We start from the raw sequence: 17,850 nt of genomic DNA, 5'->3' as shown, positions 1-17,850 counted from the left end.
TCTAATTATAAATATTCGAGAATTAGTAAATATGCAAGCAGTATTACTATATATGCATATAGTAAAATTAAATATGCATAGTTGACGTTGGGGTGCCCATCTTAGCATATTGTCAGCACCCTGTGAAGCCCAGTAAGTAAAGGAGCTTAAGCTCGGGGATACATCCAGTAACTACTATTTTTCCAGCAAAATTTGTATTTGGGATTAATTTCCACTGTATATTTTTCCCTTTGACACATTTTAAGGTTGCATCATTTGTAATTATCTTACGAGTTTTATTAACAAGAACAATGTTGACACTGCATATCAAGGCTGAAAAGTCACTCCACATTGCACATGGATTGACTCCCTAAATCTAGAAGGTCTCTGGTATCTGGTATCCGGATGAGATAATGAGGACATTAAGATAAAACCTCCAGAACTTCCAATTACAAGTGACATTAATTTCTCACATATGTTTGTGAAAGGACATAACATGTCAAATCTTCCAAAACTTCAGATCTGAATCCAGGTCTACATATAAAATTAAAGCTCCATTTCTGCTAAAATCTGAATGCAAATCACACCATAACTTTTTGAAAAATCTCACAAAAAAATGCAACCAAACACCAAACACAGAGGAACCAAGCTAATAAAATAATAATGATAATAATTTAATAAATCAATAGACTACTTAAAACACGTATCATATTTGAATCTTGATGGTCTATTTTTATTTGCCAGTCATTGTTTTATGAGCAAGATAAAGGAATGTGTGTGTGTGTGTGTGCGCGCGCGCGGGCGTATCACGTGAATTCAGTTTCAGCACTCTACCTCATTTATAATCAGGGGTGCACATAAGTGGTCCGCAGGTGCGCATTCGCTGTCAAAATAAAAGACGCGCACCAGATAAGAAGTTGCAGCGCACATTTGCGTACATATAAAAGGCTCTGTTTTTTTTCACGGCATATTCTGCACCACATCTCTGTGCGTTCATCATTTGTTTGAAGCCAGCTCACCTCCTGCAACCACTTTTCCGAGAATACGCGCTTCTTTTGCGGTTCGGACTCCTTCTGACATTTCTTTGGAGGTGGAAGAACACCAGAGTAATTGCTTAAAGGAGCTTGCTTCTTCGACATCTTTAAGAGTTCTAAGTAATGTCTGTCCTCCTCCAGAAAATCTTATGTACGCAAACGCGCGTTGCAACTTCTTATCTGGTGCGCGTCTTCTATTTTGACAGCGAATGCGCACCTGCAAACCACTTATGTGCACCCCTGTTTATAAGTAATTGTTTCAGCCTGGCAAATCCAGACAGAGTGACAGCACAGCTCTCCCTATGGTTCTTATCTCTCATACATGATGGAAAATCTATAAGGTGACATTTAATCATTATATGGACGATGAAGTAGCACTGATTAGCGTAGGTGGACTGTTTTTGTGTTAAAAGTTTGAGCTAAACTTTAACCAGGTTGGAATTGGTTGTCACTACTTTTTAGTGTGATTTTTATTTTTTAATAAAAAAGAAAAACTATATTGAGGGCCGGTATGAATATCACAGTGTTGTTAGTGATTTAATGTATTTTATGTCTAGCCCTTCAGTCTGGCAGAATGAAACTCATCCAGGAATAGTCTCCCAATCTTTAGGGATTTAAATCCGCATTCATCTCTATAGTGCATTGTTTGAACTCCAACACACAGCGACTCAGCTCAGATAATCTTTGAAAGAAACCTTCTGTTAACAGGATAACATCATAATGAGTGACTGACGCTCACCGCTTCGCTCCTAAAATGCCTCACACACATCGGCAGGGTTCAGCCAGTGCTTTGATATTGTTGCAAGCATACAAGTAAACAACCCTTACACTACAATGATTGCATAATAGAGCAATTAGGAATGAAAAACAACTGACATGTTCTGCACATAGTGTCTCAGATATAACACTCAATGGATAAACGTCTAAGAAACAAACAGGTAGAGAAATTTCTATTAATTCGCATTATTTTTTCCAATAATTATTATTACTATATGACAACTAATAGAAGTACTACTACTACTGCTGCTGCTGCTATTATGGGAGGTGAAAGCATCTTGGTAGAGTCATTTTCATGAGAAATTTACCTTTTATACATCAAAGAGAAAATCCATGAACTGAATTAGTCATAACAGTAAAGTGCAGCAGCATTTTATGACCATCCTTGGCATTATTAAAAAAAAAATCATCATAGAAAGCTTGCCCTTGAGACACAGAGGCCATCCTCCTATGTTACATCACGAGTAGATTCTTCTACAAAGACCTCAGCATGCTGATATAGTGCCCATCCACGCTGGTAAAAAAAACGCTGATGGTCTTCCAAAGACATAAAAAGAGCCAGAACAAACAGAGAGAAAAAAGAAACAAACATCTGAGGCAACGTAATTATCTGTCCGTTGCAGATGTGCAGAGATTTCCCCTGTGGGATTGTTAATGTTAATCGGATTAGCTGAGGCATTAATACGTTCCCTCAGGCAGCGGCGAAGACGCAGGCATGTGGATATTTTTGCTCACTAGGTTTGAGTCAGTTAAGGGACACGGAGGACCCCACGGGAGGAGCGGTGGCCCACATCTTCATCTGCTCACAGAGTCTGGAAGACCAACTGGAGAAACTTCTGATTCAAACAAAGCATGATCCGTTTGACTCGATTTTGCAAAAGGAATGTTGCGGTGAGGAAATAAAGACTTAAAGAGTGCTGAGCTGTTCATTTTCAATACATACAAGGTGCTTAATACTATATCTACTGTGAGTATGTTTTTAAAAAGCCTCTAAACCTGCATTTTAACAGGTGGGATTAACATAAATATCTAAATAACAATGTGTGACTGCTCCTCAGTGCATTACCTTTTTCACAAAATAAAGAGCAGAGGAACAGGAGCTGATAAAAAGATAGCCAGGCTGCCGCTGAGCAACTTGCTGACGCACGTTTGGGTCCACGGGGACAGGAGAGGGCACAGGAAGAGGAGTAAAAATGCACAATGGGAAAACACAGCTCATGACTCCCTTTTAGATAAACTACCAAATAGCATCTGAATCTCCATCACGTGCCAGTTTTAAGACTGGTGTTGTTTGTGATGAGACGGAAACGGGGAGGTGTTATCTGCCACATTCCTCCCTTGAGGGCTGGTTTTAAATGATCTGAATAAGCTGTCATAAAAACTTTTTTACACATTTAGCAGTCTGAGCTTCTCTTTTAATGGTGCGATCTCACCTTCTGGTTATTTTAATGGCTCACAACAACAAACAAAAAGTTATGGATATGTACAAACATGCAAGACATCCTTTTCATCCTTCTCTCCCTGCAGTCGTGAATTGGATAATGGATGGACGGATGGTGTGTCGTGGTCATCTTACTACAGTTCAAATGACAGATGATGAAGTCATTAAAAGGCAATACCAAATAATTTTGATGATCGCTGCTGACACAAACATGGTGGAGAGGTCTAGGTAAATGACTTCAGTGACTTCTGGCTTCATCGTACTTTCTTTGACTAACTTTCAAAGTGGTCATACCCATTACTAAAGTATCTTTTTGGATGATTTATCTAATTAAAAATAACAAACAAACAAAAAACTACTCGTAGTGGTTGATGCTGTTTAATGCTGTCTAGTTTGACAACATTTTGAGGACTTCCTTTTGGAGCCACCCTCATGTGGCCATTCAAGGAACTGCACTTTTTGATCCTCAGAGGTGGTCACTTCCTTATGACCCCACCCCATGTGTCTTCAAAAATTCTCAGACCTATGTTTTAAGGCAAAAATAAGTCACTATTCTCAAACATTGCCATGACCCTCAGGTTTCATGATGATCTGCAGAAATTACACAATCAATTTGTGCTGGCACAGTACTTTCCATCAGTAAGGTTTCTGGGAAGTTACTGGCCCCGATCCTCAGACAGGTTTCTCTTAATGTTAGTGGGTATAAAGAGTAAGATCAGTTTCTGCCCTCCTTCTCTTTTGAAACCTTCCATTAATAATCGATGTTAAGTGCTGGGAATACTGGATTCAGCGTTGTGGGGAAGGGAAGGAAAAGGATCAAATGTTATTGGTGAATGTGTGCGTGTGTGTGTGTGTGTGTGTGTGTGTATGGTGTATATGCATGCAAGTGAGGTACTGTATACCTATCTAATGGACATCAATATCAAGGAGACAATTATGAACTAATATCAAGCCTCTATCCCAGCCCCATTTGCCTTGTCGTTTGCCTACAACATAACAAAGGCTTCAGCTGAGCTGAGCAGTCCTCTTTTTTGTGGTGGTTTTACTTTTTTCATTTCTTGAATCTCATCCTATTGCTATTTGCAATTTTAAAAAGTGCTAGTTCTTCTGTCAGTTTGCATGCAACAGATTTTGCAACTAGTAGTGAAGACATTTAGATAATGTGGGTTTTTTTGTTTTGGTTTCAGGCGGGCAAGTGAATATGTCCCAGCTGGATATACGCCTAGATGATGAAGTTCCATCTGCTGGCCTGGCTGCACCTGCTCTCTAAAACAAAGTCTTATCATGTGGAAACTACAACACAAAGTGTTATACAGACATATACCTGAGACGAGCTTTCATATGCAAATAGAAATTGTTGAAGTTGTAAAATCTCACAATTGAATATTTTTAAGAGTTCTGGAATCTTCTATGTCCTATTTTACCATTGAATTTTGACTTAAATTACAAAAATCTAAAATAATTTGCTGCTAACTTTTTAAAACAACAAATCTTCTTCTTCCCTGTCATTAAGTGGAAGGGGAGAAAATTCCTGTTAACCAATTAATAACTAACCTTTAAAAAGGAGCATTTGGATAATACGGGACATATACATATATCTGCTTACTAGTTTGGGCAAATAAGTAGTATGTAAAAAAAAAACAACAAAAAAACAAAACAATGATAGTCTCAACAGCTCAGGTAGATCCATGCTTTTAGAGTAGAGTGAGAATTTACCAGGTTGTCTTGAGCATGTGTACATGCATAAATGCACTGAGTTGCTGCCACTGGATTTGCTGATTGAATAGTTGCATTAATGAGCAGTTCAACAGGTTTACTTGTCTGTGCATTTTCTACCAGTGGGTCAAGCATCTCTTTGACATTTTCCTTTTCAGAGGAGCCACAGTACTAGCTACGTATCCAGCATTGCACTAAGTGAGGATGTAAAGCTATTAACAAAATAATCAACTTCTGTCGGTAGTAAAGTTTAAGTAGCTGATTCCAACTCTGCTGGCACATGACATGAAAGAAAACAACCATGGAGGAATCGCTTCCATACTTCAGTTATAGCATTTGCAGAAACAAAGGCATCTACTGTATTGAAATGTATTTGCTAGAGCCTAGTGTTTTGTAATGTAAAACATTGTAAATCTGAATGTTATTAAAAATACTCAGACAAAAGAGAGTTTTTAGGGATTAATGTTAAATGTTAAGTTTCTATGCTATATGTCAGGACAAGACACAAGGGTGAGAGAAGTCACGTGACTCTAATAATTTTATTGCAGTGTTGAGGCTGTCATATTCTTCACAAGGATGGGTGTTAATATTACCTAGAATAATTACTTAATCTAAACTGTGTGTGAATGTGTGTGTGAATGGGTGAATGACTGGATATGTAAAGCGCTTTGGGGTCCTTAGGGACCAGAAAGGCGCTATATAAATACAGGCCATTTACCATTTACCATTTAAACTGAACAAGTAAATCAGATTAAAAAAAAGTCGAAGTAATTAAAAAGTCTTAGGCTACGTCCGCACCTACACGGGTATTTTTGAAAACACAGCTTTTTCTATCCGTTTGGGCCTTTTGTCCCCACGTAAACAGCGTTTTGGATTACTGAAAATGGAGATTTTTTTTTAAAACTCCTGCCAGGGTGGAGATTTTTGAAAACTCAGTTTTTGCGTTTACACATGAACGAGGAAAACTGAGATTTAGTCACGCAACGTCAAAGGTGTGCACCTTTTTTTGACGTCACGCTGTTCTTCGTCACGTTATTGTTTACCTGAGATGAATTTCTACAACTGCGGATATAGACAAAATGCTATTGCTGATAATCTTATCTTTATACGCTTACATATACACACAGTTACTGTCCCTTCATTTAGAAAGACAGAGGCGTCAGAGTGAACTTGGACGTGGCTTCTACATTCAACACAGACGCTCTCACAAACAAATCCTGACGCCAACATCGTCGTCAGTTTTGAATAAATTTTTTTTTTTAAATTACCTTTATGTATGCTGTATGCTTTCTGTCCATTCCTAAGTTGTGAGTCTACACCAGCCATATTTCACAGTGCTATGACTTTTCAGTTTCTTTCCTTATTGAATAAACTCTGGCCAAGAGAGCCAGTGAGACAAAATCTCTCTTTAGTTATTTACATTTGAAATGATGAAGGCCTTTGAAAAGTAACACAAAATTAGCTGCCTATGCCGAAAAGCACAAAAACTTTTCAGAAGTACAACACCCTGTTGACTCTTTCCCTCCCAGGCTTCTAGACTTCTGATTGGCCAACATTTCTACACGTCAGGATTTGGCATGTTCTTGACAGTGTTTGACTTTGTTTTTTGTGTTTACATGTAGACGGAGATATTTTTTCAGAACTGCACGTGTGGATGGGATTTTTTTTTTTTTTAAACGAAAAGGAAAAAGATCTCAGTTTTCCAAAATACCTGTGTATGTTTGGACGTAGCCTTAGTAAGGGCAAGGCAGATGATTCATAACAACTACTAAAACAGTTTTTTGAGTTTTTCAGTTATGGTGGACGAGGCTATGGGTCTGCTTTTGAAATGAATTGGAAGAGAGCAACCTTATGGTCAATGCTCTGTGTTTATTTGGATTACCTTTTAGTGCAGTTGAGGATATCTACATTTTATTCTTTATGAATTTTCCACTTAAATGTTGATGGCATGATGACATTTAGCACATCCTAAAACCCTATTTAGAAAATTATAATGATTAAATAGATATGAATAAGTGATAAATGATAAGAACTGACAATAGAAACAGTCATGGGACAAAATATATGACACATTATTATATATTATATAACATGATCTATGTTGAACAGTAAGGAGCAATGGGAGACTGAAAGCGCAGACAAACATGACACAAGCAAGATTCACTCACTCACCCACTTAGTGATTCAATCAACACTCAGTCACTTAATTTGCGGTTATCTCTCATTCCTAATCATCTCTCATTTCAGCACCCACCAGCTGGCTTCCACACTGAGATTCACTGGGTTGGTTACCCACCAGAAAGTGTCCCTGTTGATAGGACGGTGACGCAAGCCGGCCAGCTGTGGTGTGAGCATCAGCTTTCCAGGGAGCTATTGTGATGTTGGCTACTTTAACATTCTTTGAAGTTTTGTTATGTGTCACCACTCAAAAGCTGTGGATAGTCTGCGTGATATTTGTTCTACAATAAAATGCAAAGAATTTAACAAAGGAGTCTGAACTCACGTGTGAGGTTAACTTTTGCAAAAGGGACTATAATTAGGGGTTAAACGGGAAGAATGTCTTGTTATTTTGAGTAGAAAAAACACCGTTTGCACTCACTACTGTCCCTTCACATTCATGTTCAGGTAACAAATAATATCCAGCTAAACTAATAATTCATATTCTATTAATTAGAGGTGTAACAAATCTTCAAATCCATAATTCAGGCTATATCTCGTATTTCTGGCTATTTCTTTACCTGAAAAATCTCTAAACATTACAAGTGTCTCTAGACTGGAATCAACTGTGGCTCAGGAGATTGAGTGGGTCGTCTGCTTTGATGCCCAGCTGTTCCACTCAGCATTTCAAAGTGTCTCTGGGCAATATACTGAAGCCTGATTCATCCATCTGTACGTGAGAATGTGTGTGATAAACAAAAAAGGCTTAAAATTCACAGAATAAAGCATTAAATGTATGAATGTCTGTGTGTTTTAGAGCCTAACTGATATATTGGTGGGTTGGTCTAACATACTGGAGGATATAAGCTATTTGCCAATATACTGGTTTCTGCACATTTTTGTTGTGATGTTTCACATTCAGGTAATAGTCCGTCAGTGTCTTAAAAAGCAGCACAGTAGCAACAATATCAGGGAAGAAAAGGCTATTCTGGCAAGTAAACATGGATGTAAACAATAGGAGAAAATGAATCTGCAGGTTAGAAACTGCTTGAGAATTCTTGTTAAATAAAGACAAAAACAACATTATTATGTAATATGTCATTACTACCATTTGTACGGGTTACTGTATCTCAGGTTTTGCTTTTGGATATTCAGACCTTAACGTGACCTTAACTGAAGAAGCCAGTTTTATCCTGTAAATGTAAACAGAGCCTGTCATAGCAAACTTTTAACACAAACTTTAGCACTTTTCATTCCCCGAAGGCTTCATGTAAGAATGGCTATACACCCACAACAAAAATGTGACACCCAAACTAGATGCCCCACAGAGTGTAGCAAAAATCATTTAGTGCTAGGACGCTTTGGATAATTAGCTCTCGCTGCAGGGCAAAAAAGAGATATTCAGCAAATAACACTTAAAAAAAGGAAGTGGGTGGATTCTTTTATCAGACTAATGCGGTTAGAAGAAGCACTCCGAGAAGCAGCAGTGTGTAATTAAGTTGTTATGTGCAGACAATAAAAATGCAAATGCATAGGTGCAGGGTATTTGGTACAAAAGGTGAAAGCTTTAGGGATTGAGCCACCTTCTTGTGAAGGTCAGGATCCCACAGGATATTGATCGCAGGGGACGACAGACCTCTCCCTTTGTGCCATTAAATCAGTATACTGCTCTCACTAGAGAGCAAAAATTAACTGTGGTCTGTTTTCTTGTTTTTAAAATCCTCTGTCTTCACAAAATAATGGCTGCTTAAATGCAGAGACAATGCAAAATTATTACTGAGCTGAGTTCTTATGAAGCATTTAGAGCAAGTTTTCGGGTTATAGGGCAGCAACTGTGCAAAGCATTGACACATTCACATTGATCGGTCGTGCTCTGAGAAGATAAAGAAAGCACCAGTGACACTAATCAACTTTGAATCTAAAGTCATTTTTCTACATGTGAAGTTACCCTTTCTGTGTTATAACATGCATTATAACATGATTTATATTATAACAATATAACATGATTTTTTTTGTCCATTTCAAGACAGAAAAATAAGCTGTAAACTCCACATTTACATAACATGACCTTGTAAAGAGGATATTGCTAGCATGTTAGCAAATAATTTATTTACACATTCAGCAAACATGACACAACATTAGCATGCACTGCGAGTCCCATCTGATCATTGTAAGTCCGGCATTGACTCGGTTGGGTTGCCCATATGTTCACCAGCATTTTGCTAGCATTTTCCACCATTAAGCGGGGCAGGAACCATGAAATGGGTTTACGATAGCATTTGTATAGAAACTGCTGATTGTTGGATTCTGGTTAAATCAGTGAGACTATAAAAACCAAAACAATAAGCTAAAAGACACTAAGGAGCTCTGTAGCTCACAGTAACTCATGCAGTTAAATGATCACCATTTTTTCCTGTTGTAAATGAATGTCACGGCAGATGGTCGCCCCTGCTTGAACCTGGTTCTGCCAAAGGTTTCTTCCTGTTTAAAGGGAGTTTTTCCTTCCCACTGTCGCTAAAGTGCTTGCTCATAGGGGGCCATCTGATTGTTGGCGTTTTCTCTGTAGTATTGTAGCAACTTTACATTACAATATAAAGCACCTTGAGGCAACTGAAGCTGCCCAAAAAAGTGATATAACTCAAAATTTTGAGTTAGTATCTCATTAGTTATTACTGTAAGTCAAAATTTCAACACTAACCTGACATTTTGACTTACAAATGGAAAAAAACTATTAAATTTCAGTAGTGGAAAAAAGCTTCCATATGTGCTGGGCTCAGACCACACAATATTTTGTCTGTTACTGTTATGGTCTATGGGACTCGTGGGTTTTGTTGAGGGTTGTTTCATGTTTAAGTGCTCCTAGTTTGTGTTTCATATTCTTAAACTCTAGATTTCTAATTGTTATTATTAAGCTGAGTGGGTCCTTACTTCAGTTCTAGTTTAGTATTTATGGAGTGTGCTATGTAAGTTTAGTTTTTGTTGTGTTTTCCTGTTAATTCCTGTTTGGCATTTAACCTGGTGACCTCTTTATGGTGTTCCACAGTCTGCACACGAACCTGAATTGGATGAGCATTTAAGAAAAAGGATGAATGGATAGACATTTTGCCCAAGTGAGACCTGTGAGGACTACAACTAAACCAGATATAAAACCTGTTGTTCTCCATAGTTATTACATTAAATTAAATTCGGATATTTGTATTAGAGCTATGTCTCCATTCTCAGACCTCCTGTGTCTCCAGGAAATACCTCAGCACAAACTTGAGCAGATATCAATCACAACAGACGCCATCGGATGCAGAATGAAATATGAGCTGAGATCAAGGTATGTTGCAAAGCAGCTTGCAGAGCACACCAACTTTGAACAGCTAAAGCAGTTTAATTAAAACGCTATACATGACTGTGTGTAAAGGTATCAAGAGATAAGAGCCAACCCATCAGCTGATGTTAATCTCACATGAAGATTAATGCTAGTTTTTGAGCAGTTTTACTGTAGTCACAGCAGTGTTTGCTGAATCATTGTTAGATAGCTTCATACTGTAAAGGTCTTACTACTTATTTACAGATTTAAAAAAAATAGCCTGCAACAAACTTTGCATAATACAAAATTACAGTTTGAATTATTTTCAGGGTTGCCAGCGATGATGGGTATAAGAGCAACATCATCCTAATGGAGCACTTACTGAAATGAAAGTGCAGAAATACAACATCATATATTAGTCATCTGTCAATTATGGAGTATAAACACATCACAATTTAGGTTCAAAAACGACTAACACCAAGCGCTAAAAACATTAGCCAGTTCCAGTCAAAAGAACAGACAGTGCCGAATTTCAGCCTTTTGTTATCACAGTTTCTTTGGAAACTGCTACCAGCTAAAAGGGAGAAAAATGACTTTCAGCCATTTAGTGTGTCTGTCTCCATGTGAGTAGAGAATGGGATTGTGCAGCCTCGGGAATCATTCTGTCACAACAAAGCTCTCACGCTACTTTTAATGTTTTGACATGAAATGGTGACAGCCATCCGGTCCGCCCATGCCCCACTTTGTCCGGTCATCATCTCCTGCTCATTCTCCGACCCTTCTATTTCTAATCTACGAAACACCTTCGGTATGAGAGAGTGGGAGGGAGCTGCGGTGGGAGGTGGAAGCAGAAGAGATGTGGGGTGTTGTAATAGCAATGGATCCATTTTTATATGAAAGCTGACACTGCCACATGGGAAGGGCAGCTTTCTGGAGGGAGGTAATGGTTTCTTCTCCTCCCGCCGCTCCCTGAGGTGGGCTGAGTGTAAATTACATCCAGCTCAGCCTCTGCTCAGTCAAGACTGGAGCTGACTCGCACCCACCTCCCACATTCCCTTCCCTTCTCATCACCAGTTACAACCTCAGAGAGAGATATTCCCATCTTGCTAGGACACAATGAGACATATCAGAGGAAATAGCCTGCCTGCATGTCATACTGCTAACTCTCTTTTTTTCCCCACTCTCTCATAGTTCTTGTCTCTCTGCTCAAGCAAGTAGGAGCACTTGAGCTACAGCAGCGCATCCTCAGCTTAGTCTCTGTATGCTCTGGGAGACTCCTCTGGATTTTTCAGAAGGAGGAAAGGAAGTAGAGTATGAAGGGAAGGCTGCACATGCACAAAACAACTCTCCAGATCCACTCAAGTCAGATTGAAAGTGTCAGAGCAGCTTGGATGGCAGGCAGAGCAGAGAAAGGCAGACTAACGGGTGGCAGACTGTGTTTCATGGCCTGTCAGGTCAGGATCCATTATCCTCTGGCCATACTGTTTCTCATTAGCCCCCTGATGTGCTGTGAAGGCATGGCTTCGTCCTGCCATGCATGGCAAAACCCCTAAGTTGGAATGAGGCGGCACCTTGGCCCTCCTTGGCACAAAGACAATGCCGAGATTGGACAGGTGGAAAGACAAGGATGGGGAAAAGGGAGTAATACCCAAAAGACCAGTGGTGGAAAACATGGGCACTCTATAGATTCTCTACTTTGCCCCTTCCTGTTCCAACATGAGTGTGTCAGTGCAAAAAGCCAGGTCCATAAAGACCTATATGACCAACTTTGGTGTGGAAGAACTCGTCTGGCCTGCACCTTATTGTCCTGATCTCAACCTAATAGAACACCTTTGGGATGAATTAGATTGGAGACTGCGAGGTAGACCTTCTCGTCCAACATCAGTCTCTGACCTCACAAATATACTTTTAGGAGAAGTCCGAAATTGCCATAAACCCACTCGTAAACCTTGTGGAAAGCCTTCCTGGAAAAGGTGAAGCTGTTATAGCTGCAAAGATGGGCCGACATCATGTTAACTCCTATAGATTAAGAATTGGATGTCAAGTTATCCATGAAGGCAGACAAGCGATGACTTTTGGCAATATAAATTAATATGAAGAAGAAGAAGATTTTGGTGGGCAGTGAAATTAAAGTGGTAAACACAGAACAGAAAACAACAGAAACCCATCAGCTGCCTGGTTAATCAGAGGGGAAAAAAGGAGAAAAATCTAATTAAGACGTGATCTCTGGGAAGTGAACTATACAAACAATACAGCAATGAATTCTTAGCACTAAGGTGAGACCAAAATTAAAAATAGTAAATTGGATATTACAGCTTTATTACCACTTTTACATATGTGTTAACATTTATGAATGCATGAGCAGCAGCGCAGGGGGCGTGGGAGGAAGAGAGCAACAACGAGGGCTGTCTCTGGGGCAGCCTGCAGTGGAGTGCACACAAGAAGGGCTGGGAAGCCTCATATGATGCATTTACATGGATGTTACTGGTTATCTGCAGTGCTTTGTTATTTTTTTCCTCCAATAGGAGACTTGGGTTTCCTTGAATCAGGTGGTTAAAGGAATCTAGGATGTGATTTCTGCGGGGGAAACCTTATTTTTGGCAAAGATGATTTCTAATGTGTGTGCATATGCATGTGTCTTTTTTCCATATCTGACTACAGAGATGTGGAAGAATTAAAGGAAGTAGATTTAATTCAACCAAAGTAAATAACCTGAATTTGATCATGAAGATATGTTTGTTTCTTTGGATCAGTGATGAGCTTTAGTGTCCCTTGGCCTTAATTTTTCACATCTATAGAGCTCAGTAGTGATTGCCCACTTTTTCAACATCCCCAGTCCTAAAAGTGAATTTCCCATGTTTTCAGTCATAGGAAAATAACGGGCCAAAAATAATGTCTAAAATCTCCTAAACTGTTAATTTGACGTCCTATAAGTTATTAGGTAATTAAATATTACTAAAAACATAAGCCAGGAAAAGAGTAGGTAAGTAGTGAATATTTGACATCACAAGTACTGAGGTGCATGAAAACGTGTTTGGAGTTTCTAGTCTTATTCTGTTTTCTTGCATTCATGCTAAGAGCAACAGAAGCTAGAAGGTAGATAGAAAATAACAACAAGTGAAGGAACATCAACAAGGATTAAAGTGACACAGAAAACATGAGTAAATGGAGCACAAGTGAGGCAAATGTGGAAGAGTCTCTCTCTTCTGGAAGCTGTAGAAAACTAAAATAAGTAAAGTCATGTTAATAAAGCAGCTTTCTGTATTTCCATGTCTGTCTCCCTTACAAGTCAAGTTTCCTATCTGAATGTGTTCCTGGCTCCACCTGAAAAGAAAACGCGCCGATCCAAACAGTCACTTTGCTCCAATCTCAGCCTCACCAACAGCGTCAATAAGAAGCCACAAAGACGCAAACAGAGGGCTGGCGAGCTCATCCAAGGATCACATTGTGATTCACAAATGCGTTTCCATCTCTCCATCTCCACAGCCAGACAGAAATAGTCAGTTTTGGCACTGCCATAGTTTTGCCTCTCTCCCTCTGCACTGTCTGTCCCTCCCTCCCTCCCCTTTCATCTCAAAGCAGGAGGGAGTGGGGGGAAAACTGAAGTTATTGGATGTGACACACCCAGGAAAGAAAAAAGGGGGAAAAAATTGCATTACACCACAAAGCTGAATGCCACAGGAGCAGAAAGAGATGTAGCTCTCCTGCTGCTTAATAACAGTGGAAATATTTAAAATAGAAGCAGCAGCAGCAACGGTGGAATATTTCTGAATCTATATTTAGATTGGGAGTGATGTGCCTCGCCCTCGCAGCCATGGCTCATGTGGGATTCACAGGGGAGACATGGAAATGCATCAGGGTGGAGATCAATCTAGCATGCTGCAGAGTGCCATGCAGAAAGATGTCTTTCCCCTTGCACACACACACACAATCGGGCCAATATATCATATATTATCAAAACAAGGTCTGTTGTGTTCAGGCTGACGGCGGACGATCAAACTGAATCCTCCTGCATTTATTCCACAAGAACATTTCAAAGCATTGTAATCTCTAAATGAGGTAGGATTTACAGAGTGAGCTACAAAGTCAAATTCCTTTGTACAGCCTCTTTACAAGCCATCTATTTTTAGCTTCCGCTGCCATCACTACTCCAGCTGGATGCAAGAATATCATCTGCTATTCATTCATTCACTAACCAATAACCTGACTCCCGGGCTTGCTTTCACTCTGCAGATTTCAAACATTATTACTTTCCAGGATCTTGTCACAGCAAATTGCATTGATTATTCGGCTCTACATCAGTTGGCTTTAATTACATTTACTTTGCATTGCTTCGCTAAGCATATATCTCCACGTGATTGCGACTAAATTACAATTAGCCAATGCCCCGTGCACCTGGGAGAAAGACATAATCGTGGTTTCATGTAAATCAATGGCATGTGGGTGTTCATCTGCAAAAAATAATGAGGTACTGCAGAAGCTGGCAGAACAGTGTCACTGATAAACCTGAATTGATTTACATTGGTATAGATTGCATAACACTGTTAGACATTATTTTTTTGGTAAGTAAAATAAAGAAGGAGCCTTAGTCTGTCGCACAGCTTACAGCTTCAGTGGATATTTTACATGGGTGGAATTACATTTATTCCTATTTAGCACCAGTCAAAACTTATACCAAAAGTGACAATCCAATATGTTTCTTATTTTCTACTTCAATTTCTTCCTGAATTATAAGAAATCCATTTCCAAAGCCCATTAACACAATGAAGAAGCTTTCAATCTTAAAATAGGACCATTATGTTTATTTATATCCCTTAGTTGCTGTCTCATTGATACCCTTTTACAGTCTAAGTTGTTCATATTAAAAATGGACAACATTTCAAACAATCAGGTCAAGAGAATTCCAGTGAGCCAAAAACTTAGACTCTAAAACCAACGTGCTTAAAATATGCAACAGGGGTTAGAGACCATCTCAATCTGACTCTGAGTCCTAAAACTAAAAACCCCTCCAATCAAAAACCAATAAAAGCCACACTTTCAACAGAGTGTTTGTGTCTGTGTTTGTGGGTGCAAAAGGAGGCAGACACATATTTTTTAAATAAATCATACAAAATATACTTTGTAACAGTATCAGTTGTCTCTCCACTGAGCTTCTAATTACTTGGAAATACTCAAATTTTTGAAAAAAACAAAAACATACCAGGTACAAACTCTGAAAATCAAAAAAATCAGACAATGTCCAAAAAAAGCCCTTTAAAAATCCTTTGGAAAGCCTGAAAATCACTGCTCTAGATTACTTTAAAAATGAAAAAAAAAAAAAAAAAAAAAGTGACTCCTTGGAAACAAAATATAAAGAAGAGGAGACTTTTGCACAGTACTGTAGGTACGGGCAGATCAGTATTGACACCAGCATTGGTAATCATATTGGATTGAGGGGACCAATATTGTTATTTCAGTTTAGACATATCTGAAGTGAACATCTGAAGCCTCAGTAAACTACCAGCATACGCAAAACACAGTTTTCAGCCAACTGCATGTTCTGGTTAGAGTGTCAGAACATGCAGAGTGACGTCTTCAGTCTGAAGACGTCACTTGGATGAGTGACGAAACGTTTCTCCCACAAAACGCTACGTCCAGATGAACAGATTCAACTTTTGGAGCTTTGCTTTCCTGGATGATTGAGAATGTATCAAGACGGTTTAAAGCAAAGCGATTAAATGTATGTGTGAAGCAAAGAAAAAAGAAAGAATTCATCTGTAGATTGATGGATTAATAGATCAATGAATCGGTTAAAGGGAGAGTGCAGCAGGGGTTGGGTGTGGCTGACGTAGCAGAAGCTCAAGTACTAAATAATGAATTTAAAAATAAAAATAAATCTTGAATTCAAGACACTATTAATGATCAGTTTAGTTCAAAACTGTAAAAAGAAAGTGGATTAAATGATGGTAGTTTGCATTAAGAATAAATATAAATAATAAAGTCTTTAAAAGGTTACAGTAAAAATAAATTCTGTGTGCTGGTTTTAAATGAACACAATGCTATGAAGCAGCATGAGTGGCTGGTCACACAGATGGTAGTGTTGACAGGCTGCTGGGTTCATTGGCCAGCTCTGTGTACAGTTAGCAGGGGGTCACCAACAAGCCCTGGGATGTTAGTCTCTGCCAGTCCCGTTTTATCACATGCACACTTCGGCTGCGAAATCCCTGCCTATCACAGCTCCATTCAGCTGTCACCGAAAAAACACCTGAACAGTGTGATTTATGAACTGGGGTTTGCACTGTCTGACAAGGTAAACAATCCCACTTTGTGCCGCTGCTGCAGATATGAAACTTTGTTCTCAGATATGTGATTTTGCTTTAGATGAATGAGCGACGGTGTGAAGTGAAGGTCGAGCTGAATGCCAGCCTTCAGTCAAGGAGAACATTTTTGTTTTCAGCTCAAAGGAGCATGGCATGTAGATTATCAGCTAACACTTCAAAAAATGATTGCACGAAGAGATCCAAGGCTGCACGGCGACACATGCACAAGCTCACAAGAGTGTCAGGCTTACTGGAAAGTAGAGAAGCAGAGCCCCACACAGGATGGCCTCCAGCAGGACAAGACCTGATGCTCTGATACTCTGCGGAAACACAAACACATGACAATTATTAAACTTCTGATTTATGGACCATTTAATATATAAAAAAATCTGAGCACAAAAATATTAATAATATGTTTAACCAACTGGTATCAAGGACATTGTATTCACAAGCTCAAGTTGTTCATCTTTTACTAGTACAGGGTGGTGGGACTGATGCTGTTGTTGTAGCCCCAGGGAGATCAGTCAACACATCAAGCTCTGATTATTTAACTTGAAATCTGTATAGAGCAGAGATGCAGAGAACCACAACAGCAGCCAAGTCTAGATTCTTCTGAACCAGTATCTGTGCTAAATACTCTCAGTCTGGTGGCCAGAAAATATAGCAATAGCAAAATCAACTTGTAGCAGTGGACAGAGCAACACCATTAAAGGATAAGACAGCTCAGGAGAGACTGTGCAAGTGGAAAATTGTCGTTGGCTGATCCTCCAGGAAGGACCAAAGGCTTAACTAACTATTACTGAGGCTTTATTGGGGCCTTTTTCACTGAAGAAAAATCCACCACAAAACCAAATTTCAAAGCAGCCATAATGGTCAAAGTGGCCATAATACCAAAACAGTGATGTCAAAGAGACTCAAATGCTTCATAAAGAGCAATTGTAGTGCTGGGTGGTTTGTCACTATGACTAACTTCAATTACATTACAAACAGATTGAAGAAGAAAGTTTTTCAGTTTTTAATATAAAAACATTAATGGACAGCTTTAATTTTGATGTGTGTGTATTGTAAATAGAAATAAACCAAATAACATGTACATAACTGCTCACTTTTTAAAAGATATATCAGAAACAGGGCATCATTTAGGCGATT

The 17,850-nt window shown here is 39.0% G+C and overlaps 1 protein-coding gene across 3 annotated transcripts in view; it reads right to left on the bottom strand.

Annotated features, from left to right (window-relative positions):
- The window catches only part of gpr158a (G protein-coupled receptor 158a), an 87,156-nt gene that overhangs the window by 21,032 nt on the left and 48,274 nt on the right, over positions 1–17,850 (bottom strand). For 2 of the 3 annotated variants that reach the window (XM_019363018.2, XM_013264241.3), the window contains exon 5: positions 16,953–17,021. The exons of the other annotated variant lie outside the window; for it this stretch is intronic. In XM_019363018.2, coding sequence (XP_019218563.1) covers positions 16,953–17,021 — 69 coding nt within the window. The remainder of the gene's footprint in view (positions 1–16,952; positions 17,022–17,850) is intronic. 3 annotated transcript variants of the gene reach the window in all.

Source organism: Oreochromis niloticus, linkage group LG9 (genome assembly GCF_001858045.2).
Source record: "Oreochromis niloticus isolate F11D_XX linkage group LG9, O_niloticus_UMD_NMBU, whole genome shotgun sequence".
In the NCBI taxonomy this organism is placed as follows: Eukaryota; Metazoa; Chordata; class Actinopteri; order Cichliformes; family Cichlidae; genus Oreochromis; species Oreochromis niloticus.
The sequence above is the reverse complement of the archived record's forward strand: the minus strand, read 5'-3'. Positions and strand labels throughout refer to the sequence as shown.